This window comes from Callithrix jacchus, chromosome 10, assembly GCF_049354715.1.
Source record: "Callithrix jacchus isolate 240 chromosome 10, calJac240_pri, whole genome shotgun sequence".
Classification (NCBI taxonomy): domain Eukaryota; kingdom Metazoa; phylum Chordata; class Mammalia; order Primates; family Cebidae; genus Callithrix; species Callithrix jacchus.
Window position 1 is genome coordinate 2,869,847 of NC_133511.1, and position 20,533 is coordinate 2,890,379.

At 40.1% G+C, this 20,533-nt stretch overlaps 1 protein-coding gene across 1 annotated transcript; it reads right to left on the minus strand.

The window, feature by feature from the left end:
- Window positions 1-6,331: 6,331 nt before the first annotated feature.
- LOC100396218 (stromelysin-1) lies at window positions 6,332-15,178 on the minus strand. Its single transcript, XM_002754351.7, has 10 exons — window positions 15,013-15,178; window positions 14,251-14,495; window positions 14,008-14,156; window positions 13,746-13,871; window positions 12,037-12,201; window positions 11,716-11,860; window positions 9,709-9,842; window positions 9,163-9,322; window positions 7,978-8,081; window positions 6,332-6,751 (listed from the first exon to the last, which is right to left on the minus strand). Exons 1-10 carry the CDS (start codon window positions 15,115-15,117, stop codon window positions 6,651-6,653), a joined length of 1,434 nt encoding a protein of 477 aa, XP_002754397.3. The 5' UTR covers window positions 15,118-15,178; the 3' UTR covers window positions 6,332-6,650.
- Window positions 15,179-20,533: the final 5,355 nt, after the last annotated feature.

Consider the following 20,533-nt stretch of genomic DNA (forward strand, 5'->3'; position numbering starts at 1 on the left):
TATACTCAGTAATGGGAGTGCTGGGTTAAATGGAATTTCTATTTCAACATCCTTGAGAAATCGTCACATTGTTTTCCACAATGGTTGAACGAATTTATACTCCCACCAACTGTGTAAGGGTGTTCCTATTTCTCCACATCCTCTCTAGCATCTGTTGTCTCCAGATTTTTTAATGATCTCCTTTCTAACTGGTATGAGATAGTATCTCAATGTGGTTTTGATTTGCATTTCTCTAATGACCAATGATGATGAGCATTTTTTCATGTGTTTGTTGGCTTCATAAATGTCTTCTTTTGAAAAATGTCTGTTCATATCATTCACCCACTTTTGAGTGGGGTTGTTTGTTTTTTCTTGTATGTCTGTTTTAGTTCTTTGTAGATTCTGGATATTAGCCCTTTGACAGATGGGTAGATTGCAAAAATTTTTTCCCATTCTGTTAGTCGCTGGTTCACTCTAATGATGAGTTCTTTTACTGTACAAAAACTCTGAATTTTAATTAGATCCCATTTGTCTATCTTGGCTTTTGTTGCCATTGCTTTTAGTGTTTTAGTCATGAAGTCCTTGCCTATGCTATGTCCTGGATGATTTTGCCTATGTTTTCTTCTAGGATTTTTATGGTGTTAGGATTTATGCTTAAATCTTTAATCCATCTGGAGTTAATTTTAGTGTAAGGTGTCAGGAAGGTGTCCAGTTTCTGCTTTCTGCACATTCCTAGCCAGGTTTCCCAATACCATTTATTAAACATGGAGTCCTTTCCCCATTGCTTGTTTTTGTCAGGTTTGTCAAAGATCAGATGATTGTATATGTGTGCTGTTGCTTCTGAGGCCTCTGTTCTGTTCCATTGGTCTATGTCTCTGTTTTGGTACCAGTATCATGCTGTTTTGATTACTGTAGCCTTGTAGTATAGTTTGAAGTTCAGCAGTGTGATACCTCCGGCTTTGTTCTTTTTGCTTAGGATTGTCCTGGCTATGCGGTCTTGTGATTCCATATGAAGTTTAAAGTGTTTTTTTCCAGTTCTGCGAGAAAGGTCATTGTAGCCTGATGGTGGTGGCATTGACTCTATAAATTACTTTGGGCAGTATGGCCATTTTCACAACATTGATTCTTCCTAACCATGAGCATGGAATGTTTTTCCATCTGTTTGTGTCCTCTCTTATTTCATTGAGCAGTGGTTTGTAGTTCACCTTGAAGAGGTCCTTAACATCCTTTGTTAGTTGTATTACTAGGTATTTTATTCTCTTTGTAGCAATTATGAATGGGAGTTTACTCTTGATTTGGCTCTCTGTTTGTCTGTTATTGGTGTACAGGAAGGCTTGTCATTTCTGCACATTGATTTGTATCCTTGGACTTTGCTGAAGGACTTTGCTTATCCGTTTGAGAAGATTTTGGGCTGAGATGATGGGGTCTTCTAAATATACAATCATGTCGTCTGCAAATAGAGACAGTTTGACTTCCTCCTTTCCTAACTGAATATCCTTTATTTCTTTTTCTTGCCTGATTGCTCTGGCTATAACTTCCAATACTATATTGAATAGGAGTGGTGAGAGAGGGCATCCTTGTCTAGTGCCTGATTTCAAAGGGAATTCTTCCAACTTTGGCCCATTCATTATGATATTGGCTGTAGGTTTGCCATAAATAGCTTTTATCATTTTATGATATGTTCCATTGATACCTAGTTTATTGCGAGGTTTTAGCCTGAAGAGTTGCTGAATTTTGTTGAAGGCCTTCTCTGCATCTATTGAGATAATCATGTGGTTTTTATCTTTGGTTCTGTTTATGTCATGGATTACATTTATTGACTTGCGTATGTTGAAGCAGCCTTGCATCCCCAGGATGAAGCCTACTTGATTGTGATGATTAAGCTTTTGGATGTACTATTGCATTCAGTTTGCCATTATTTTATTGAAGATTTTTGCATCAATGTTCATCATGGATATTGGCCTGAAGTTTTCTTTTTCAGTTGAGTCTCTGCCTTGTTTTGGTATCAGGATGATGTTGATCTCATAAAATGAGTTAGGGAAGATTCCCTCTTTTTATATTGTTTGGAATAGTTTCAGAAGGAATGGAACCAGCTCCTCTTTGTACATTTGGTAGAATTGAGCTGTGAACGTGTCTGGAACTGAACTTTTTTTGGTTGGTAGGCTATTGATTGCTGCCTCAACTTCAACCCTTGTTATTGGTCTATTCAGTGTTTCAACTTCCCCCTGGATTAGTCTTGGTAGAGTACAAGTGCCCAGGAATTTAACCATTTCTTCTTGGTTTAGTGGTTTATATGCATAGAGTTGTTTGTAGTAATCTCTGATGGTAGTTTGTATTTCTGTGGGATCAGTGGTGATATCCCCTTTATCTTTTTTATTGCATCTATTTGATTCTTCTCTCTTTTCTTTTTTATTGGTCTGGCTAGTGGTTTGTCTATTTTGTTGATCTTTTTTTAAAAACCAGTTCCTGGATTTATTGATTTTTTGAAGGGTTTTTTGTGTCTCTATCTCCTTCAGTTAGGATCTGATCTTAGTTATTTCTTGTCTTCTGCTAGCTTTTGAGTTTTTTTTTATCTTCCTCCTCTAGTTCTTTCAATTTTGATGATAGGGCATCAGTTTTAGATTGTTCCTTGTTTCTCATGGCATTTATTGCTATAAATTTCCCTTTCAGTACTGCTTTAAATGTGTCCCAGAGATTCTGGTAAGTTGTGTCTTCATTCTGATTGGTTTCAAAGAGCATCTTTATTTCTGCCTTCATTTCATTGTTTATCCAGTCGACACTCAGAAGCAAGTTGTTCAGTTTCCAAGTGGTTGTGTGGATTTGAGTGTGTTTCTTAATACTGAGTTCTAATCTGATTGCACTGTGGTCTGATAGACTGTCATGAATCCCATTCTTCAGCATTTGCTGAGGAGTGATTTGCTTCCAATTATGTGGTCAATTTTAGAGTAAGTGTGATGTGGTGCTGAGAAAAATGTATATTCTGAGGATTTGGGGTGGAGCATTCTGTATATGTGTATTAGGTCCACTTGTTCCAGCTCTGCATTCAAGTCCTGGATGTCCTTGTTAATTTTCTGTCTGGTTGATCTGTCTAATATTGACAGTGGAGTGTTAAAGTCTCCCACTATTATTGTGTGGGAGTCTAAGTTTCTTTGTAGGTCATTAAGGACTTGCTTTATGTATCTGGGTGCTCCTGTATTGGAAGTGTATATATTTAGGATAGTTAGCTCTTCTTGTTGGTTTGATCCTTTTACCTTTATGTAATGCCCTTCTTTGTCTCTTTTGATCTTTGTTGGTTTGAAGTCCATTTTATCAGAGACTAGGATCGCAACCTCTGCTTTTTTTTTTTTTTGTTCTCCATTTGCTTGGTAAATTTTCTTCCATCCCTTTATTTTGAGTCTATGTGTGTCTTTTTATGTGAGTTGGTTTTCCTGAATAAAGCACACCAATGGGTCTTGACTTTTTATCCCATTTGCCAGTCTGTGTCTTTTTATTGGGGTGTTTAGGCCGTTTACATTCAATGTTAATATTGTTATGTTTAAATTTGATCCAGCCATTTTGTTACTGGCTGGTTTTCTTGCCCATTAGTTGACTCATTTCCTTCATTACATTTTTGGTCTTTGCCATTTGATATGCTTTCACAATGTCTGGTACCTGTTCCTTTCCATGCTTAGTGTTTCTTTCAGGAGGACTTGTAGGGCAGGTCTGGTGGTGACAAAATCTCTCAGTAATTGTTTATCCATAAAGGATTTTATTTTTCCTTCACTTATGAAGCTTAGTTTGGCTGGATATGAGATTCTGGATTGAAAGTTCTTTTCTTTAAGGATGTTGAATATTGGCCCCCACTCTCTTCTTGCTTGTAGGGTTTCTGCAAAGAGATCTACTGTGAGTCTGATGGGCTTCCCTCTGTGGGTGACTTGACCTTTCTCTCTGGCTGCCCTTAGTATTTTTTTCTTCATTTCAACCCTGGTGAATCTGATGATTATGTGCCTTGGTATTGCTTTTCTTGAGGAATATCTTTGTGAAGTTCTCTGTATTTCTTGGATTTGAATGTTGGCCTGCCTTGCTAGGCTTGGGAAGTTCTCCTGGATTATATCCTGGAGTGTGTTTTCCAGCTTGGATTCATTCTCCCCATCATATACAGGTATACTAATCAAGCATAGGTTAGTTCTTTTCACATAAACCTATATTTCTTGAAGGCTTTGTTCATTTCTTTTCACTATTTTTTTCTCTTGTCTTGCTTTCTCATTTTATTTCATTGAGTTTATCTTCAATTTCTGATATCCTTTCTTCTGCTTGATTGATTCAGCTATTAAAACTTGTGTTTGCTTCACGTAGTTCTCATGCTGTGTTTTTCAACTCCATCAAGTTGATTATGTTCTTCTCTAAGCTAGTAATTCTAGTTAGCATTTCGTCTAACCTTTTTTCAAGGTTTTTGGGTTCTTTGCATTGAGTTAGAACATGTTCCTTTAGCTCAGAAAAGTTCGTTATTATCCACCTTCTGAAGCCTGTTTCTGTCAATTCATCACACTCTTTCTCAGTCATGTTCTGTTCCTGTGTTGTTGAGGAGCTGTGATCCCCTGAAGGAGAAGAGGTGTTCTGGTCTTTGATGGTTTCATCTTTTTTGCACTGTTTTTTTCCCATCTTCGTGGGTTTACCTGGCTGTGATCTCAGCGAGCTGATTGATGAGGTCGCTTGTCTGCCTGCCAAGGTGCTACTGGGTTTCTAGGGACTCCTTCAGGTTACTAGGTAAGCTTCCTGTGTCTTTTTTGTTTACAGTGGGAGGTTAGGCCCACCTCTTCCGCTGACCTGGAGATGCTGCTGGGTTGTCAAGAACACTGTCCGTTGCTACGTAGACTTCCTGTGTTTTTTGTTAAAACATGAAGCCTAGTCCCACTTCTTTATTGGTGGGCTGTGTCTTTCCTCCACAGAGCTGGATCATTCAGGCTTCAGCTCAGACTGAGGTATTGGCTGTGTAACCCACTAGAGTTAGTGCTTCAGGGTTTGTGGGGGAGGGGTGGGACCCGCCCAGCTGCACCATCTGTCTCCCTGCTTTCTACTCCCTCTCTCTCTCTGGTCATAGGGAAGGGGCCCCCAGCTGCTCCATCTGTCTTCCCTCTTTCAGCTCGCTCTCTCTCTGGGCAGGGGGAGGGGGTGATAGCTTGGTCTGCAGACTCTCCCTGCTGGCTTATGGGCTTATGCATTTGCTTAGATCTGTGTGCCAATCTGGGACACCATCCTGGATTATTATTCAACTCTGTACTTGTAATTCCCAGCACTTGACTGGCAAACATCCCCTGTTCCGTGTATTGCTGAGGCTTTGGGGGAAGCGCTCTATCTGGACTGGAGTGCCAGAGGGGGAGCCTCCTATTCACCGGTCAGATACACTTTCTGGGTAAAGCAGCACCCCTCCCCACCTCGGTCTGCCCTGCCTTGGCTTTGCTCACTGTCCAACGAGACCCTTTGAAATGTGCCTGGTTCCTTGGTTGGAGCCAGGAAATCTCTTGATTTCCGTGTTTCTCTTGCTGGCTCTTGTGCACTGGAGTTGTGTCTATTTGGGCATCTTGACTCCCTTCCCTCCCTTTAGAACTCTTATGAAATTTACCATCATGTATTTATATTTGTGGTTATCTACATGTATTGTTTTTGTTGGATTATAATCTCAATGAGGGCAGGGGACTGTGTCCATTATTTTCAGGTTCTTATGACTGTAACCTGGCACAATGCCTGGCACACGGTATATGATTTGTAAATTACTCTCAGATGAATGGATAAGTTAAAAAGAGAATGAGCTCTTACCATGTACCATTGTGCTAGAGACATTACTTACGGATGATAAACCAATGTTAGAATCATCATTTTCCAATGGGCATTTACCTCCAGGTACAGGCAGATACAAAATGAGTATAAGAGTATATTTTAAGGTGTCAATAGTTTGCTTGCTCAATCAGGGGAGGGGGCTGCATGGAGGGAATGTATAAGTAAAGGGAAAAGATGAAAAACAAGTTTGTTTCTTCACCCTGTAAAATGAAGTGTGCAAATGAGGCAATTTGCTGTGATTACAGGATTCCCTTCACAGTTTTTCCTCCTCTACAATGTGACAACCTGTCTAGATTTTTTGCCTTAGGTATGTCAGAACACATGAAATGTCTCAGTGGTAGAAATAAGCATCCTGTTTGCAGGGCTCATGAGCAGGGCAAGTGGTAGATTCTCTGCAGTTCTGGAACCCACTGTGAATCCCAAGTCACGGAGACTCGAGTGTATTGGCTGAGCATGCTCAGCCCATAATGTGCCCAAATTGTTAGAACAACTTGCCCTTGAAACAAACAAAAAGCAAACAAGCAAAACACAACAATAAAATAAAATCGTCTTTATTAAATAAGCAAATAGTCTACATAGATACAGTCGCTTGTCTGTTGCACATGAGTGCTTCCCTTTTTCTTGGGAAAGATCACTTCATGTGATAAGGTGCAAGCTAAGCAGCAGCCCGTTTGAATGCCCTGGGATAATGTAAAGATGACGGGCAAGATACAGAGTCCATGCTCAAGTTCCCTTGAGTGTGTCTCGAGTCACAGCACAGGCAGGAGAAAACAAACTGTTTCCATTCACAGAGACTTAGGTGGAGAATTATTAGCTTCATTTAAAAGCCATTTTGTGCCTTCCACATCTCTCTCTTAACAATTAAACCAGCTGTTACTCTTCAAAATGTGTGTCACTTTCTTTGCATTTGGGTCAAACTCCATCTGTGAAGATCCAGTGAAGAAATAAAAAAACCCTGTAAATACAGACAAGGGAAATAGTAAGATATTTTTTCAAATAAAGATATTTGACAATATATGAAACTCAGAATCAGAAAGAACTAAAAATAGAAAGCATTTATAGATTTTGCTTTTTGTCAGGGACTATGCCAAGCATGTTACATGAATTTATTTTCATTTATTTCTGCAACGACCCTGTGAGGTTGTATATCTAACTCCATTTACAGATTGAGCAAGCTGAGCTTTAGACAGATTTCGATGCTTGCTCAAGGTTACTTAGCAAGGAAGGTTGGAGACAGCACTCTGTGCCAGCTCTGTCTGCCAGCAAAGCCAGGTTCCAAGTGACAAGATTATTCTGCTTCCAATCAGATAACATTCTCCACTTGCTTGGAAACTCTAATTACCTATTTCTTTCTTCCCAACAATCTCCCTTTTTCCCCACATTGCAGCCTAAGAAGCACAGCAACGATGTCAAAACGCCAGAGGACCCTTTGATGCTCTGCAAACATGGTGATCGGGTTACCTTTCAATAAAGATGATCAGCCTCCAGTCACCTACCGTGAGTAGGAAAAAAATCTTCTTTATTAAACTTTGGGCACAGAGAAAGTTATTTGCAAATGACCAGCGCAGGCAATGACTGACAACTCAGAAAAAGAATCTCCCTGGAATTAGTAGCAGCAATAAGGTGGGGTGGAGAAGGCCAGCCAACCAGTGCTAAACCTGGCCACACCACTTGAAGGGGTTCTTATGCTACCATGGTAATCTGAAAGTCGAGCTGACTTCACGTTAGCTTTAGATGTGAGTAGTGACACTCAATCACTCTGATTCTATATGCATGTATAAGGTAAGTGGTGGAGTTTGTGTAATTATCTTTATGATTCCAAACAAGTTATGTTGTGAAGCAGTTCTATAATGGGTACAAATAGAGGTGAATCAAAATGTAGGACGCAGTTTATGGAATTATAGCCATCTCTGGTATTTGGAAATTCATCTTGTCTACAGCAAAACAATTGTAGCATTTTGAGAAATAGCTCCTGGTATTTTACTGGGCTCTGGTCACGAGGTATGAAGTGATCATCCATTCTAAACAGCCTATCATGAAGTGGTTTGTTGGACCTACTGTACCATAGACTACCACTGGCCTTAAAAAACCGTGTTATTAAAAACTTTCAATGCTCCTCTTCCCTCTGATATCATACATTTTTCAAGTGCACCACAGCCAAAACAGTAAGGATTCTCTTACCAAATTTTTCAAAAACAGCATCAACCTTTGAGTCAATCCCTGGGAAGTCTTCGGCTGTTTGCTTTGGAAAGCCTGGCTCCATGGAATTCCTCTTCTCATCAAATCTGTACCAAGTAAAAGAAACAGCTCAGGATTGCATAGAGGCCGTGTTACCAGACTTCTGAAATCATGTTAGGTTTAGTGTGGAATTCCATTAAACTTCATAAGTACAGCAAATAAATGCCAAGCATATTTGGGACTATAGAAATACATGACTCGAATGGTACTGCCAACAGTTCTTAAAGCCATATCTCCATCCGGAACAGGGTCAGCATCCTGCTGTATGTAGCACATGCTGTTTGTCATAATTCTTAAGCCTGGACAGAAAGAACCTTACTCATCTTTCTGTCACAAAGACATGAAAGTGTGAACATATATTTATAATTTCCTACCATGATTGGCCAATATATACCTGCTCTTCCCACCCTGCACATCTAAGTCTTCTATGGTGGCCTCCCGGGAAAGGGGATTAGGGTTAGAAGCAAATGATGTGTGTTTTCGCCCATGGGCCAGATAACAGATGGTCAGCCTCCGTGTGTCAAAGTCTGGGCAGACGACCCAGGAATCAGCTTGTCTGTGAGTCTATGTATCCATAAACCGGACTACTGTTGCTCGTCCTCTCTTATATGTGCCATCATTATCAAGCAGAGGTGACAGATTGGTGAGGTTAGAGGTAGCCTTTCAAAATCATAGTAGTGTTACGAAGACAAGGCAAACACACAATGAGACAGTGAGCTGAATCTAAGTCAGTGGAAAGGGATGCTAAACTGTGGCCTGGATTCTCAGGACATTTTCCCAATTGAGTCTAACTAAAGTCCACGAGGGAAAGCTACACGGAGGTGATGAGACTTGAGCCAGGACTTGAAGGATGGGCAGGATTTGAATGGGTTGAGGAGAGAAAAGGGGGCTCCAGGCAGGTGGGGTGACATCACCAAGGGAAGCACCAGCAACTGCACTTGGGACTCAGAGCAGGAGAGCTTATAGGGCTTCTGTGTTTTAAAGTAAGAACTTTCCCACAGTTGTCTGAAGTCCCATCCTTCCTACTGAGAGAGAAGCAGGCCTAAGGTTGGGGTGGGGGATTTCCTTAGAAAAAAAAATAATTTCCCTAATTAGGCTTCATACAAAGTCATTTCTCTTGCATCTCACCTCCAGTATTTGTCCTCTACAAAGAAGTAGGTTTTCTTCTTTTCCTTATCAGAAATGGCTGCATCAATTTTCCTTACTGTTGGAGGGAAACCCAGGGTGTGGATGCCTCTTGGGTATCCAGCTTGAACCTCATTTCCTCTGATGGCCCAGAACTGATTTCCTGTTAAATATCAATAATTCAGGGTCATATCGAATTATAACAGTTAAGCCTTTTAGCTTTAGAAATACGCTATAGCATCTTTGATTATCATGGTGAAGAAGTAGCCCAAATTTTAGATTTAGTCACCAGCTCATAGCAGGCTTTTAGCAAAAATTTGCAGACTGAATGAATGAACCGAGGTCAAATGAGAACATTTACAACTCTGGGTAGTTGATCTTCCTTTCTTGTTTTTATAAAATGTAAGTACAATAGTATCAGCCCTGGTTATCACTTCATTACCTGTGACTGCTGTACTAACCAGAACCCGATGCAGTAGAGAAAAGTAAAGTGTTGTTCAGTTTCTTGCTTATTCTGGCAAGTTAAAGAAATGACGATAGAATAATTACCTTTAAAAATGAAAACAAGATCCTTGCTGGTAACTTCATATGCGGCATCCAGGCCCGAAGGAAGAGACGGCCAAAACGACGAGATCAAATGCAATTCAGGTTCAAGCTTCCTGAGGGATTTGCGCCAAAAGTGTCTAAAACATATGTAAAAAGGAATGTAAATGGAAATACCGCCTTTTACCTTTAGAATATTTTCCTCACCGTCTTGCCTCACCCGACTTCCCCCATTTTCTCATCTTCTAGGCTGGATGACAGATAGAAATCAGGTATATTGCCATTAGAAAATTTCTTTCCTTTTTCTTTAGAAGACTGCAGTGAGTCTCCTGTCATAGGTTCCAGAGAAATGTCTTCTATGAAAGAAAGGTTGTTCTTCATGCAAATGAATTATCCCAGGATGAGCTTAACTACCTGCAATGTGTGCCAAACAGTATATATGCTGTTCAAAAAGCTAGGCAGTGTGTATGTATGCACACGTGCTGTATACCCTCTTCAATAAGGGGCAGTGTGTATGTATGCATACGTGCTGTATACCCTCTTCAATAAGGGGCAGTGTGTATGTATGCATACGTGCTGTATACCCTCTTCAATAAGGGGCAGTGTGTATGTATGCATACGTGCTGTATACCCTCTTCAATAAGCTATGCAGTGTGCATGTATGCATACGTGCTGTATACCCTCTTCAATAAGCTATGCAGTGTGCATGTATGCACACGTGCTGTATACCCTCTTCAATAAGCTATGCAGTGTGCATGTATGCACACGTGCTGTATACCCTCTTCAATAAGGGGCAGTGTGTATGTATGCATACGTGCTGTATACCCTCTTCAATAAGGGGCAGTGTGTATGTATGCATACGTGCTGTATACCCTCTTCAATAAGCTACGCAGTGTGTATGTATGCACACGTGCTGTATACCCTCTTCTATAAGGGGCAGTGTGTATGTATGCGTACGTGCTGTATACCCTCTTCAATAAGCTAGGCAGTGTGCATGTATGCATACGTGCTGTATACCCTCTTCTATAAGGGGCAGTGTGTATGTATGAGTACGTGCTGTATACCCTCTTCAATAAGCTAGGCAGTGTGCATGTATGCACACGTGCTGTATACCCTCTTCTATAAGGGGCAGTGTGTATGTATGAGTACGTGCTGTATACCCTCTTCAATAAGCTAGGCAGTGTGCATGTATGCACACGTGCTGTATACCCTCTTCAATAGGTGGCAGTGTGTATGTATGCGTACGTGCTGTATACCCTCTTCAATAAGCTAGGCAATGTGCATGTATGCATGCGTGCTGTATACCCTCTTCAATAAGGGGCAGTGTGTATGTATGCATACGTGCTGTATACCCTCTTCAATAGGTGGCAGTGTGTATATGTATGCATGCGTGCTGTATACCCTCTTCAAAAGGGGGCAGTGTGTATGTATGCGTACGTGCTGTATACCCTCTTCAATAAGCTAGGCAATGTGCATGTATGCACACGTGCTGTATACCCTCTTCAATAGGTGGCAGTGTGTATGTATGCGTACGTGCTGTATAAATGCGTTCTTATATATGCAGAGAATGGTTCTGGAGGGATGCACAAAAAGTCTTGACTGTGGGTGAATGCAGGGAGAACCAGGAACTAAAATTGTTAGTTTTCTTCTGGTTCGTGCTGTTTGAATGTTTGTCATGTGCGTATTGACTCATCAGTAAGTAAATTAATTGATTAAATGTAATGTTGATCCTCATGTCATTTTTGAAGGAAGTAAAAACAAAATTATTATTCTAAATATCTACTCCTGCCTTTTGAAAAGCAACCGTGGCTTAAAGCATTTGGAAATAGCAATTAGGAGACAAGAACCAGATCATCCTGAGCCTTCAAAAATGAACCTGACAGTTTCAGGAAAACGTGGGAAAAGGCAGTACCGTATCTAAATGATTTCAAGCTCAGACGTTTCTGTTTGTTTTCCTTTCCAAGCTTTGTAGAGTAAAATGATAGAGAGGAAAATGTGAGTTTTCAGTCTGACCTGTCTTTAAAGAATAGGATTTCTCCTCTCAGAGTGCTGATGGCATCGAAGGACAAAGCAGGATCGCATGTGGCTGGTGCCTCAGTTTCTGGAGGGACAGTCTCCTTGGGCACCGGAGGTTTCTCAGGGGAACCAGGGTGAGGTCCTAAGGGGAACATCAGGAGAAATGTGATACGTTTCAATATATGCCAATTTGTATGCTTTCCAGACATTCTCAAAGTGCTTTACGCTAAACCATCAATACTTTCTGTAGCATTTGAAAGCTTTTCTAAAGACCATCATTGCAAAGCTACAATGGCTAATTTTCCCAGCGTCACTTACCGTAGAGGGACTGAATGCCGTTCACATCATCTTGAGACAGGTGGAACCGAGTCAGGTCTGTGAGCGGGTTGTAGACCGGGTACATCAAAGCTTCAGTGTTGTCTGAGTGAAAGAGACCCAGGGTGTGGCCAAGTTCATGAGCAGCAACAAGGAATAAATTGGTCCCTATTTAAGAAATCAGAAACAATAGTCACTTATTTTTTAAATACGTGTACATTATACAGGTCTGCTGTGCATCATATTGGTTGTTACTTCTTGGAATCACATGGGGCTTTTTTCACCTTGTTTGTTGGTTAATTGAACAATTGACTAGTTACACACTCAATGGAAAGTTAAGTGTATTTTAAAACTCATACTTGAAATCAATCTTTGAGATTGATTTTCCAGTTACATTCACTTGCTCCCACACCCCTAAACCTACCCCCAGCCTCATGAGCATGTTAACTCCAGAAGAATCAGGCCCTTTTTCTTGTATTAAGGAATGGAATGAACCCACTTGTTTAGCGTGTCAAATATTTATCTTCATTTGTCAATGCAAAGCTAAACACTGTTTTAATATATTTACATTTGCCATTTGCAGTCTCAGTTAAAGGAAACTATATTCATCTTAATTCATAATGTCTCAGCCTCATCATCATGAAGTACACATTGAGACTAAAAATATGCACAATGATAGATGTCATAGAATTTGAAGAATTGGTTAAAACACAGCATGCCCCATCATGTCTAGTATTTGTCGCAACAGAGATTTAGAATACACGAACACTGGCTTTATTAAAAACTTTTTTCTTCATATTTTTAAAAACACCCATAAAGGCTAAAATTGGGAGTCATTGGGTAATTATGATCAATACAGTAATTACTATGTTACTCTTGCTAGTACTGCTTGTGTAACTTGTGATGCTGGGAAAAAATCTCATTTGAGACTTTGCAGGAAGGTTTCTTTGCAGGAATTAGTTAACTTAACCAGATCAAGAATTTTATCCAGCGCTAAACTCACATTTGTACGCACGACAGAGGTTTATATTTTCATTTTAAATCCCAGTGAAACCTCAGACGTAGTATTCATGGTTTCCCTATTTTTTAGAAGCAGTGTTGTTTTAGCTAATTTTTTAAAAACTTTGGATGTCATTCTCCAAGATAGACAGTTACGAACTGAGAAACATTCTTCTACTTAAACAGTTAAAACGTTGTATTTGGGAGTTAGCCTTTTCCTTCAGAATGAGTCCATAAAAATTCTTTTAACCTAGAAGTACTAAAATAATGCCTCAGACAGAAAAAAAGAAGAGAATCTCAGTTTCTGAAATTTAATTCTGATTTCTGGTTTGAAGAGTAAAGCGGTAAATGGAGGAAATGACATAAGCAATATCCAGAGCACATTTTAGATCCATACGCTTAAATGTTTGTATTATGATATAATGAGAACATTTTCTTGATAATGGTGACCCTTAGATCACAAAGATCCACAGTCATTAAAAAAAGACATACTTACTGATTTTCCTTATATTTCCTACATTGCTTACCAGTATAGGAAGACTTAAAGCATCTGAACATGTTTTCCATAATAATTAAAATAAATATATATTCTGTTGATCCCTGATCCACTGGCAAATCCAGAACATCCCATTTCTGGAGCATTCTTGGTTATTAAGAGATTTCTAAAAATAAAAAATTAACATCCAAATCACTCTGAGAGATGTGTAACTAACCCGTTGTATCCTTGGTCCATTGTTCATCATCATCAAAGTGGGCATCTCCATTAATCCCTGGCCCAGGGGCATAGGCATGAGCCAAAACTCTTCCAGGTCCATCAAAAGGGTAAAAGTCTCCATGTTCTAGTAAGAAAAAACATTATTGGAAAGATAGGTAATGAGGATCCCTTTCGAGCCTTTTGCGGTACAAAAACCCCAGATAGATAAATGGATGCATTTCATTGCATTTCATGTGTTTTTGTTTGTTTGTTTGTTTTACCTCTAACTGCAAAAGAGATCATTACATCAGCCTCTCCTTCATACAGCCTGGAGAATGTGAGTGGAGTCACCTCTTCCCAGACTTTCAGAGCTTTCTCAATGGCAGAATCAACAGCATCTTTTGGCAAATCTAGTGTATAATTCACAATCCTGTAGGAGAAAAATTGAAGCAGTTGCTATTTTCTCCTATGATATAGTTTTTATAAAATTCCAGTCTTTCGGGAAAGCCTCTCTGAACCATTACCTGTATGTAAGGTGGGTTTTCCTCCACTTCGGCATGCCGGGAAAGGTTCTGAAGGGACCAACGTCGGGAACTCCACACCGGGGCTTCCGCATCACCTCCAGAGTGTCAGAGTCCAGCTTCCCCGTCACCTCCAACCCAAGGAACTTCTGCATTTCTTGGATTTTTTTAACAACAGGACTACTGTCCTTTCTTCTAATAAACTGTTTCACATCTTTTTTGAGGTTGTAGTAGTTTTCTAGGTATTGCTAATAGAATAAGTATAGTTTTTAGGTAATTCTTACAATTTTTAGCTGTAGCTATTTATACTACATTTCTGCACTTGCTCACCTTTCTTAATCTATTTGGAGTCTCTAGTTTGCTGAAATAATGTCAAATTTTGTAATACGATACTAGCAACATAAATATTTAGATAAAATTACATTGCATTTAAATAAAACCCAAAACACCAAAGATGTTCCAAAGCAAGATATACTTCATCCACTCTCCACTTGTTATTCATGTGCCTTAAGCCCCAGTGCTGCTACTGCTATGGTGTTGTGTGATTTTAAGAAAACACCTGACATTTCTGACCTTTGTTTCTTCCTACATAAGAGGAGAAGCCCAAATGGTATGATGATGAGACCCTTTCCACTACCAGCACTCTATAACTCTCTTCCTACATTAGTAAGCTCAAGCATTCTCTGTGGGTTTTAAGGCACACAGAGGGGTTTGAACTCAGTGTGGAAGCTCCTCATCTGGCCAGGTCAGTTAAGTGTGAATTACCTGAACAAGGTCCATTCTGGCATCCTCATCCCTTGCAGCTCCATCCAGCGGATAGGCAGAGCAAACAGCCATGCCCAGCAAAAGTAGGAATGGAAGACTCTTCATTTCCACCGGCTTTACTCAGCTCTGTGTTGTCTCAACGCCTTGCTGTCTTGCCTGCCTCCTTGTAGGTCCACCCTCGGGAGCCCAGCTTTTAAAGAGTGACAGTGTTTGTCTGGATCATCCACAGCTTGACTCATCCTTGCTTTCATCCAAATGGCAATAGGACCGTTTCCAAAAATTCCAAATTCCAAGGATGATACAACCTACTTTACTAATTTCTCTTAACCTTCCCAAATTTGCAAGGCAAAATAGTGATTAATCTCCAGGAAGTGCTTCCCGTCTTGGCAGAGGAGAAAACTGGAGCATTTTGTTCCCTCTGGAAAAATTGACTAGAATTCACTAGACAGTTTACGTTTGTGTTTTTGAGAGAAGTAGGCTGACTTGGTAAAACTCAGAATTGTGCAGAACTTCTAAAAGCAGTTTTATTTTAGGAAAAACATTATAAAAGCAAATAAAAGATCTAAGAGGAAAGTGTACATATATAGCTACAGTCTATACTATATACAATTATACTCAAAACATAGAAGATAATCTAGAGGAAATTTGGAAGGGGAGATTTATTTCTTTTGATTCTGATTTGAAATGCCTACTATTGACTGTGACTGGATTTGCTGGTTCTTGAGGAGGAAAACCTCATGGGCAGAATAGAACAAAGAGGGTCTGTGAAAAGGAAGGAAGTATATTTCCTTGGGGTTGGTTTTAATTCTGTACCTAATTTATTAATGTTGTCTCAGCTGATGGACCCGTGTAGCCGCTCCATAAATACCTGTAGAATTGAAATGAATTACATTGTTCACTGGACTGGAATTATCTCTGCCCTTGTCATCTACACATGTCTTATTCTCTTTCAATCTCTTCCCCTCCTCCCTAATTTCAAATTAGCAGATGCTTTGAAGTTGAAAAGCAGAAGCCATCCTAAATTCTCCTCGTGCTCTTCTGTTTTCTTCCTTTCCTGTTTCTTTGTTAAGGAGACTGTTGCTCACATCATTGGTGTATAGTAAATGCTTGTGAGCAAGACTCTAAACATTTTCAGAGGAAGAAATCTTGTAAGACTTTTCATAGTCCTTCTGCCACCTGCCACTACCCATCTCCCCGACACGTCCCTGATCACCACATTTTATGTGTGTGTGTGTGTGTGTGTGTGTGTGTGTTTTGCAACATAGTCGTGCTCTGTCACCCAGGCTGGAGTGTAGTGGCATGATCTTGCCTCACTGCAACCTCCACCTTCCGGGTTCAAGCAGTTCTCTTGCCTCAGCCTCCTGGGTAGCTGGGATTACAGGCGCATGCCACCATGCCTGGTTAATTTTTGTATTTTTTTTTTTAATTTTTTATTGGATTATAGGTTTTGGGGTACATGAGCAGAGCATGCAAGACAGTTGCGTAGGTACACACATGGCAGTGTGCTTTGCTTTTCTTCTCCCCTTCACCCACATTTGGCATTTCTCCCCAGGCTATCCCTCCCCACCTCCCCCTCCCACTGGCCCTCCCCTTTTCCCCCCAATAGACCCCAGTGTTTAGTACTCCCCTTTCTGTGTCCATGTGTTCTCATTTTTCATCACCCACCTATGAGTGAGAATATGCGGTGTTTCATTTTCTGTTCTTGTGTCAGTTTGCTGAGGATGATGTTCTCCAGATTCATCCATGTCCCTACAAACGACCCAAACTCATCATTTCTGATTGCTGCATAATATTCCATGGTGTATATGTGCCACATTTTTCCAATCCAGTCTATTATCAATGGGCATTTGGGTTGATTCCAGGTCTTTGCTATTGTAAACAGTGCTGCAATGAACATTCGTGTACATGTGTCCTTATAGTAGAACGACTTATAGTCTTTTGGATATATACCCAGTAATGGGATTGCTGGGTCAAATGGAATTTCTATTTCTAACAGATGCTGGAGAGGATGTGGAGAAAAAGGAACACTTTTACACTGTTGGTGGGAGTGTAAATTAGTTCAACCATTGTGGAAGACAGTGTGGCGATTCCTCAAGGCCTTAGAAATTTTTGTATTTTTAGTAGAGACAGGATTTTACCGTGTTGGTCAGGCTGGTCTTGAACTCCTGACCACATGATCCCCCCACCTCATCCTCCCAAAGTGCTGGGATTACAGGTGTGAGCCACCACTCCAGGATGTTTGTTCTTTCTTTCTTTGCCAACTTATTTGTTTGCTAAAGGGAAGAGCATCTTGGGAGTGAGAACTCAGTGGAATGATGAACACAAATGTGCATTTAGTAGACGTTTAATAAATGCCCATTTTGCTTCCTCTCACTTACATCTCTTTTGCATTTTCTTCTTTGCTTCATTTTTTGTATGTTTCTTAATAAACGTTGGAGAAATTTGACCCAATAAATTTAAAGACATTTCTCTGTGATAATAAGATCACTATGACTGAAGATGCCTAAGCAGGTGATAGCCACTTGGCAGGGAGCTGAATATCACATTTAAGCCTTCATTTTTATACTAGATTATGTCTAAAGACTTTCTAAAATTTTATTTAATAAATAGATACAGGGTCTCACTATGTTGCTCAGGCTGATTTCAAACTCCTGGCTCAAGTGATTCTCCTGCCTTCACCTCTCAGAGCGCTAGGATTACAGACATGAGTTACTGAACCTGGCCCAAAGACATTTTAAAATCAGTGTTCTATGGTTCTCCATTTCTTTGAGGGACAAAAACAAAACAAAACAAAAGCACAACGACCTATGTCTTGTCCTGATTGAAATAAAGGGAAAATATTTGGCCACAATGATATGAGGACAAGGAGAACCGAGTGGTGGCAGTGGTGTGAATTCCAGGAAGAATCAGTGGAGCCCAACAGATAAAATATTGAGAAGTTAGACGCACAAGAGCTGTGGCAGCTCTAATTTCTTCTAGATTATCCTTTGTAATTTTCCTCTGGAATTGTAACTTACCAAGCATATTTAAAGTTTAGAAGAAAGCCTGATAGATAACATGTTTGTTTTTTCAGCGGTTGAGATGTAATTGGAGAAATGAGCCCTGTCGTTCCTGAACTAGATACAAAGATTTGCCGTATTTTAAAACAGGTTCAGTGACTTCCCTGGGAGATATTTCCCAAGTCCCAGAAGAGTCATTAATTGTTGTTCAATGATCTTGTACCTGCCTCTGCTACTGCATTTTCCACACTGAACTGTAGTGAAGTGGTTTATCTGTCTCTCATTCTAATATAAGCTACTTGAGTGTGTGGACCATCCCTCTTTTGATTATGCATTCCTAGTACTTAGCATGGTATCTGATATATAGTAGGTAACCAAAAATTACTTAGAGAACTAAATAATATGAATGAAAGGCTCACAGCAAATGTCAAACAGGTAAATTAAAAGTGAAAAAAATTTACAAATCATGCAGATGTTTCTAGATTTGCTGATCCTACATGTCATATATTCTAAATACTCTAAATACTAAAATTTAAAAAAGTTGTATTTCCATAAGATACAGCTCTCATCTAAAGTCTCTCTAATATATAATCGAAGTCCTCATTCATATGTCTCCAGAACACGCAAGCTAAAATTGTAGAACCAGGAGTTTTCTAACCATGCATGAGACAGTGAAATTGCATTTTATAGAGTACGTTTTAAAAACCAGTGCAGTAATGAGAAGTAATAGGTAAAATTAAAAAGCAACTGAGTGTAAGAAGGAAGGGAGGGAGATGGAGGGAGGAAGAGGAAGAGAGGAGGAGGAGAGCAAACACTCCAGATGTAGACGGAGGTTCTGAATACCAGGGGGAAAAAGTGGGCACTTCCAGCAAGAAATGAAGATGACTGTTCCACAGAACAATGACTTCTTATATGATTCAATATATACAAGGGTCAGATAATGGCTAGTTTTATATATCTGACCTCTCAGGGATCAAGGCCTAGGATTAAATGTACATTAAACCCAATCCTTGGATTTAAAAACTGGCAGTGAGGCCAGGTAACATTCTGTCTGCTAACTTTTCACATTTGTCTTCTTATGTGTCACGCTTCTTTATAACTAATCAAATATGATCATGCATGACCCTTGCTGCCTCCAGCTGATATAATCATTATTTCACCTATACATTCATTTATCAAGGGCCTGAGTCTCAAGAGCTTCACAATACCCAAAATAAGAGTGTAGATTTGGAGATAAAATTAGAATATCAATTTAGCTAAAAAAAAAAAAAGGTAACCAAAATAGCTATTTAAAAGCAGGAAAGAAAGAAGGAAGGAAGGAAGGAAGGAAGGAAGGGAGGGAGGGAGGGAGGGAGGGAGGGAGGGAAGGAGGGAGACAGAAAAGGAAGGGAGGAAGGGAAGAAGGGAGAGGGAGGGAGGGAGGGAGGGAGGGAAAGTTATAACCTAGCTGAGTAGAGAATCCCCTATAGAATTAATTCTGTAAGAAATAGGCCTGAAGTGGTGGCTCCTGCCTATAATCCCAGCACTTTGGAAGGCTGAAATGGGAGGATTGCTTGAGCCCAGAAGTTTAAGACCTGCCTAGGCAGCAAAGGGAGACCTCAGCTTCACATACACAAAAAAAACATAATTAGTCAGGTGTGGTAGTGCATGACTGTGATCCCAGCTATTTGAGAAGCTGAGGCAGGAGAATCCAGGAGGATCACTTGGGCCCTGGAAGCCAGCTCTGATGGTGCCACAGCACTCCAGCCTGGGTAAGAAAGCAAGGCCCTGTCAAAAAGAGAGGGGGTGGGGAAGAAGAAGAAGAAGGATGAGGAGGAGAAGGAAGAGGAGAAGGAGGAGGAGGAGGAGGAGAGGGAGGAGGAGGAGGGGGAGGGGGAGGGAAAGAAAAAAGTTGTACAGGAATTAAGCAGCAGGTGTTTACATTCAGGTTTACTTTAGAAAAAACTCATAGATAAAGTAGCAGATAAAGCGAGCCTGGAATGATTTGGGGTTTCTTGGTCTTTTGGCTAAGATCAGGTGTAGAAATGGAGGAAAATTCAGTAACAGAGTACACAAGTATACAGAGTCAAGAAAGAGTCTATATGAAAAATGTCAAAGAATTAATTTTTGTTGGAATAAAAGGTATACAAAGAGTAATAATGAAAAATAAAAAATAAAGTTATGAAAAGATAGGTTGGAGCCCAGTCACAGAAGACCATTAATCTGTAGCTAAGGTGCTTAGAGTTTATTCAGTTGTTGGTGGAAAGCTATGTGATATGGTTTGGCTGTGTCCCCACCCAAATCTCATCTTAAATTGTAACTCCAACGGTTCCCACATGTTGTGGGAGGAACCTGGTGGGAGGTGGTGATTGAATTATTTATGGTGGCCTTCTGTGTGCTGTTCTCACAATAATGAATGAGTCTCACAAGATCTAATGGTTTTAAAAATGGGTGTTTCCCTGCACAAGAGCTTTTTTTGCCTGCTGACATCCATGTAAGACACGATTTGCTACTCCTTATCTTCTGCCGTGATTGTGTGGTTT

What these genes read in the sequence shown, in the direction of transcription:
- LOC100396218 (XM_002754351.7), bottom strand. Translation starts at nt 15,117, where the DNA reads ATGAAGAGTCTTCCATTCCTACTTTTGCTGGGCATGGCTGTTTGCTCT. An exon ending in AAAACCCACCTTACATACAG is followed by an intron (nt 14,157 to 14,250) that starts GTAATGGTTCAG and finishes TTTCTCCTACAG; the next exon opens with GATTGTGAATTATACACTAG. An exon ending in CGGCATTCAGTCCCTCTACG is followed by an intron (nt 11,861 to 12,036) that starts GTAAGTGACGCT and finishes TGTTCCCCTTAG; the next exon opens with GACCTCACCCTGGTTCCCCT.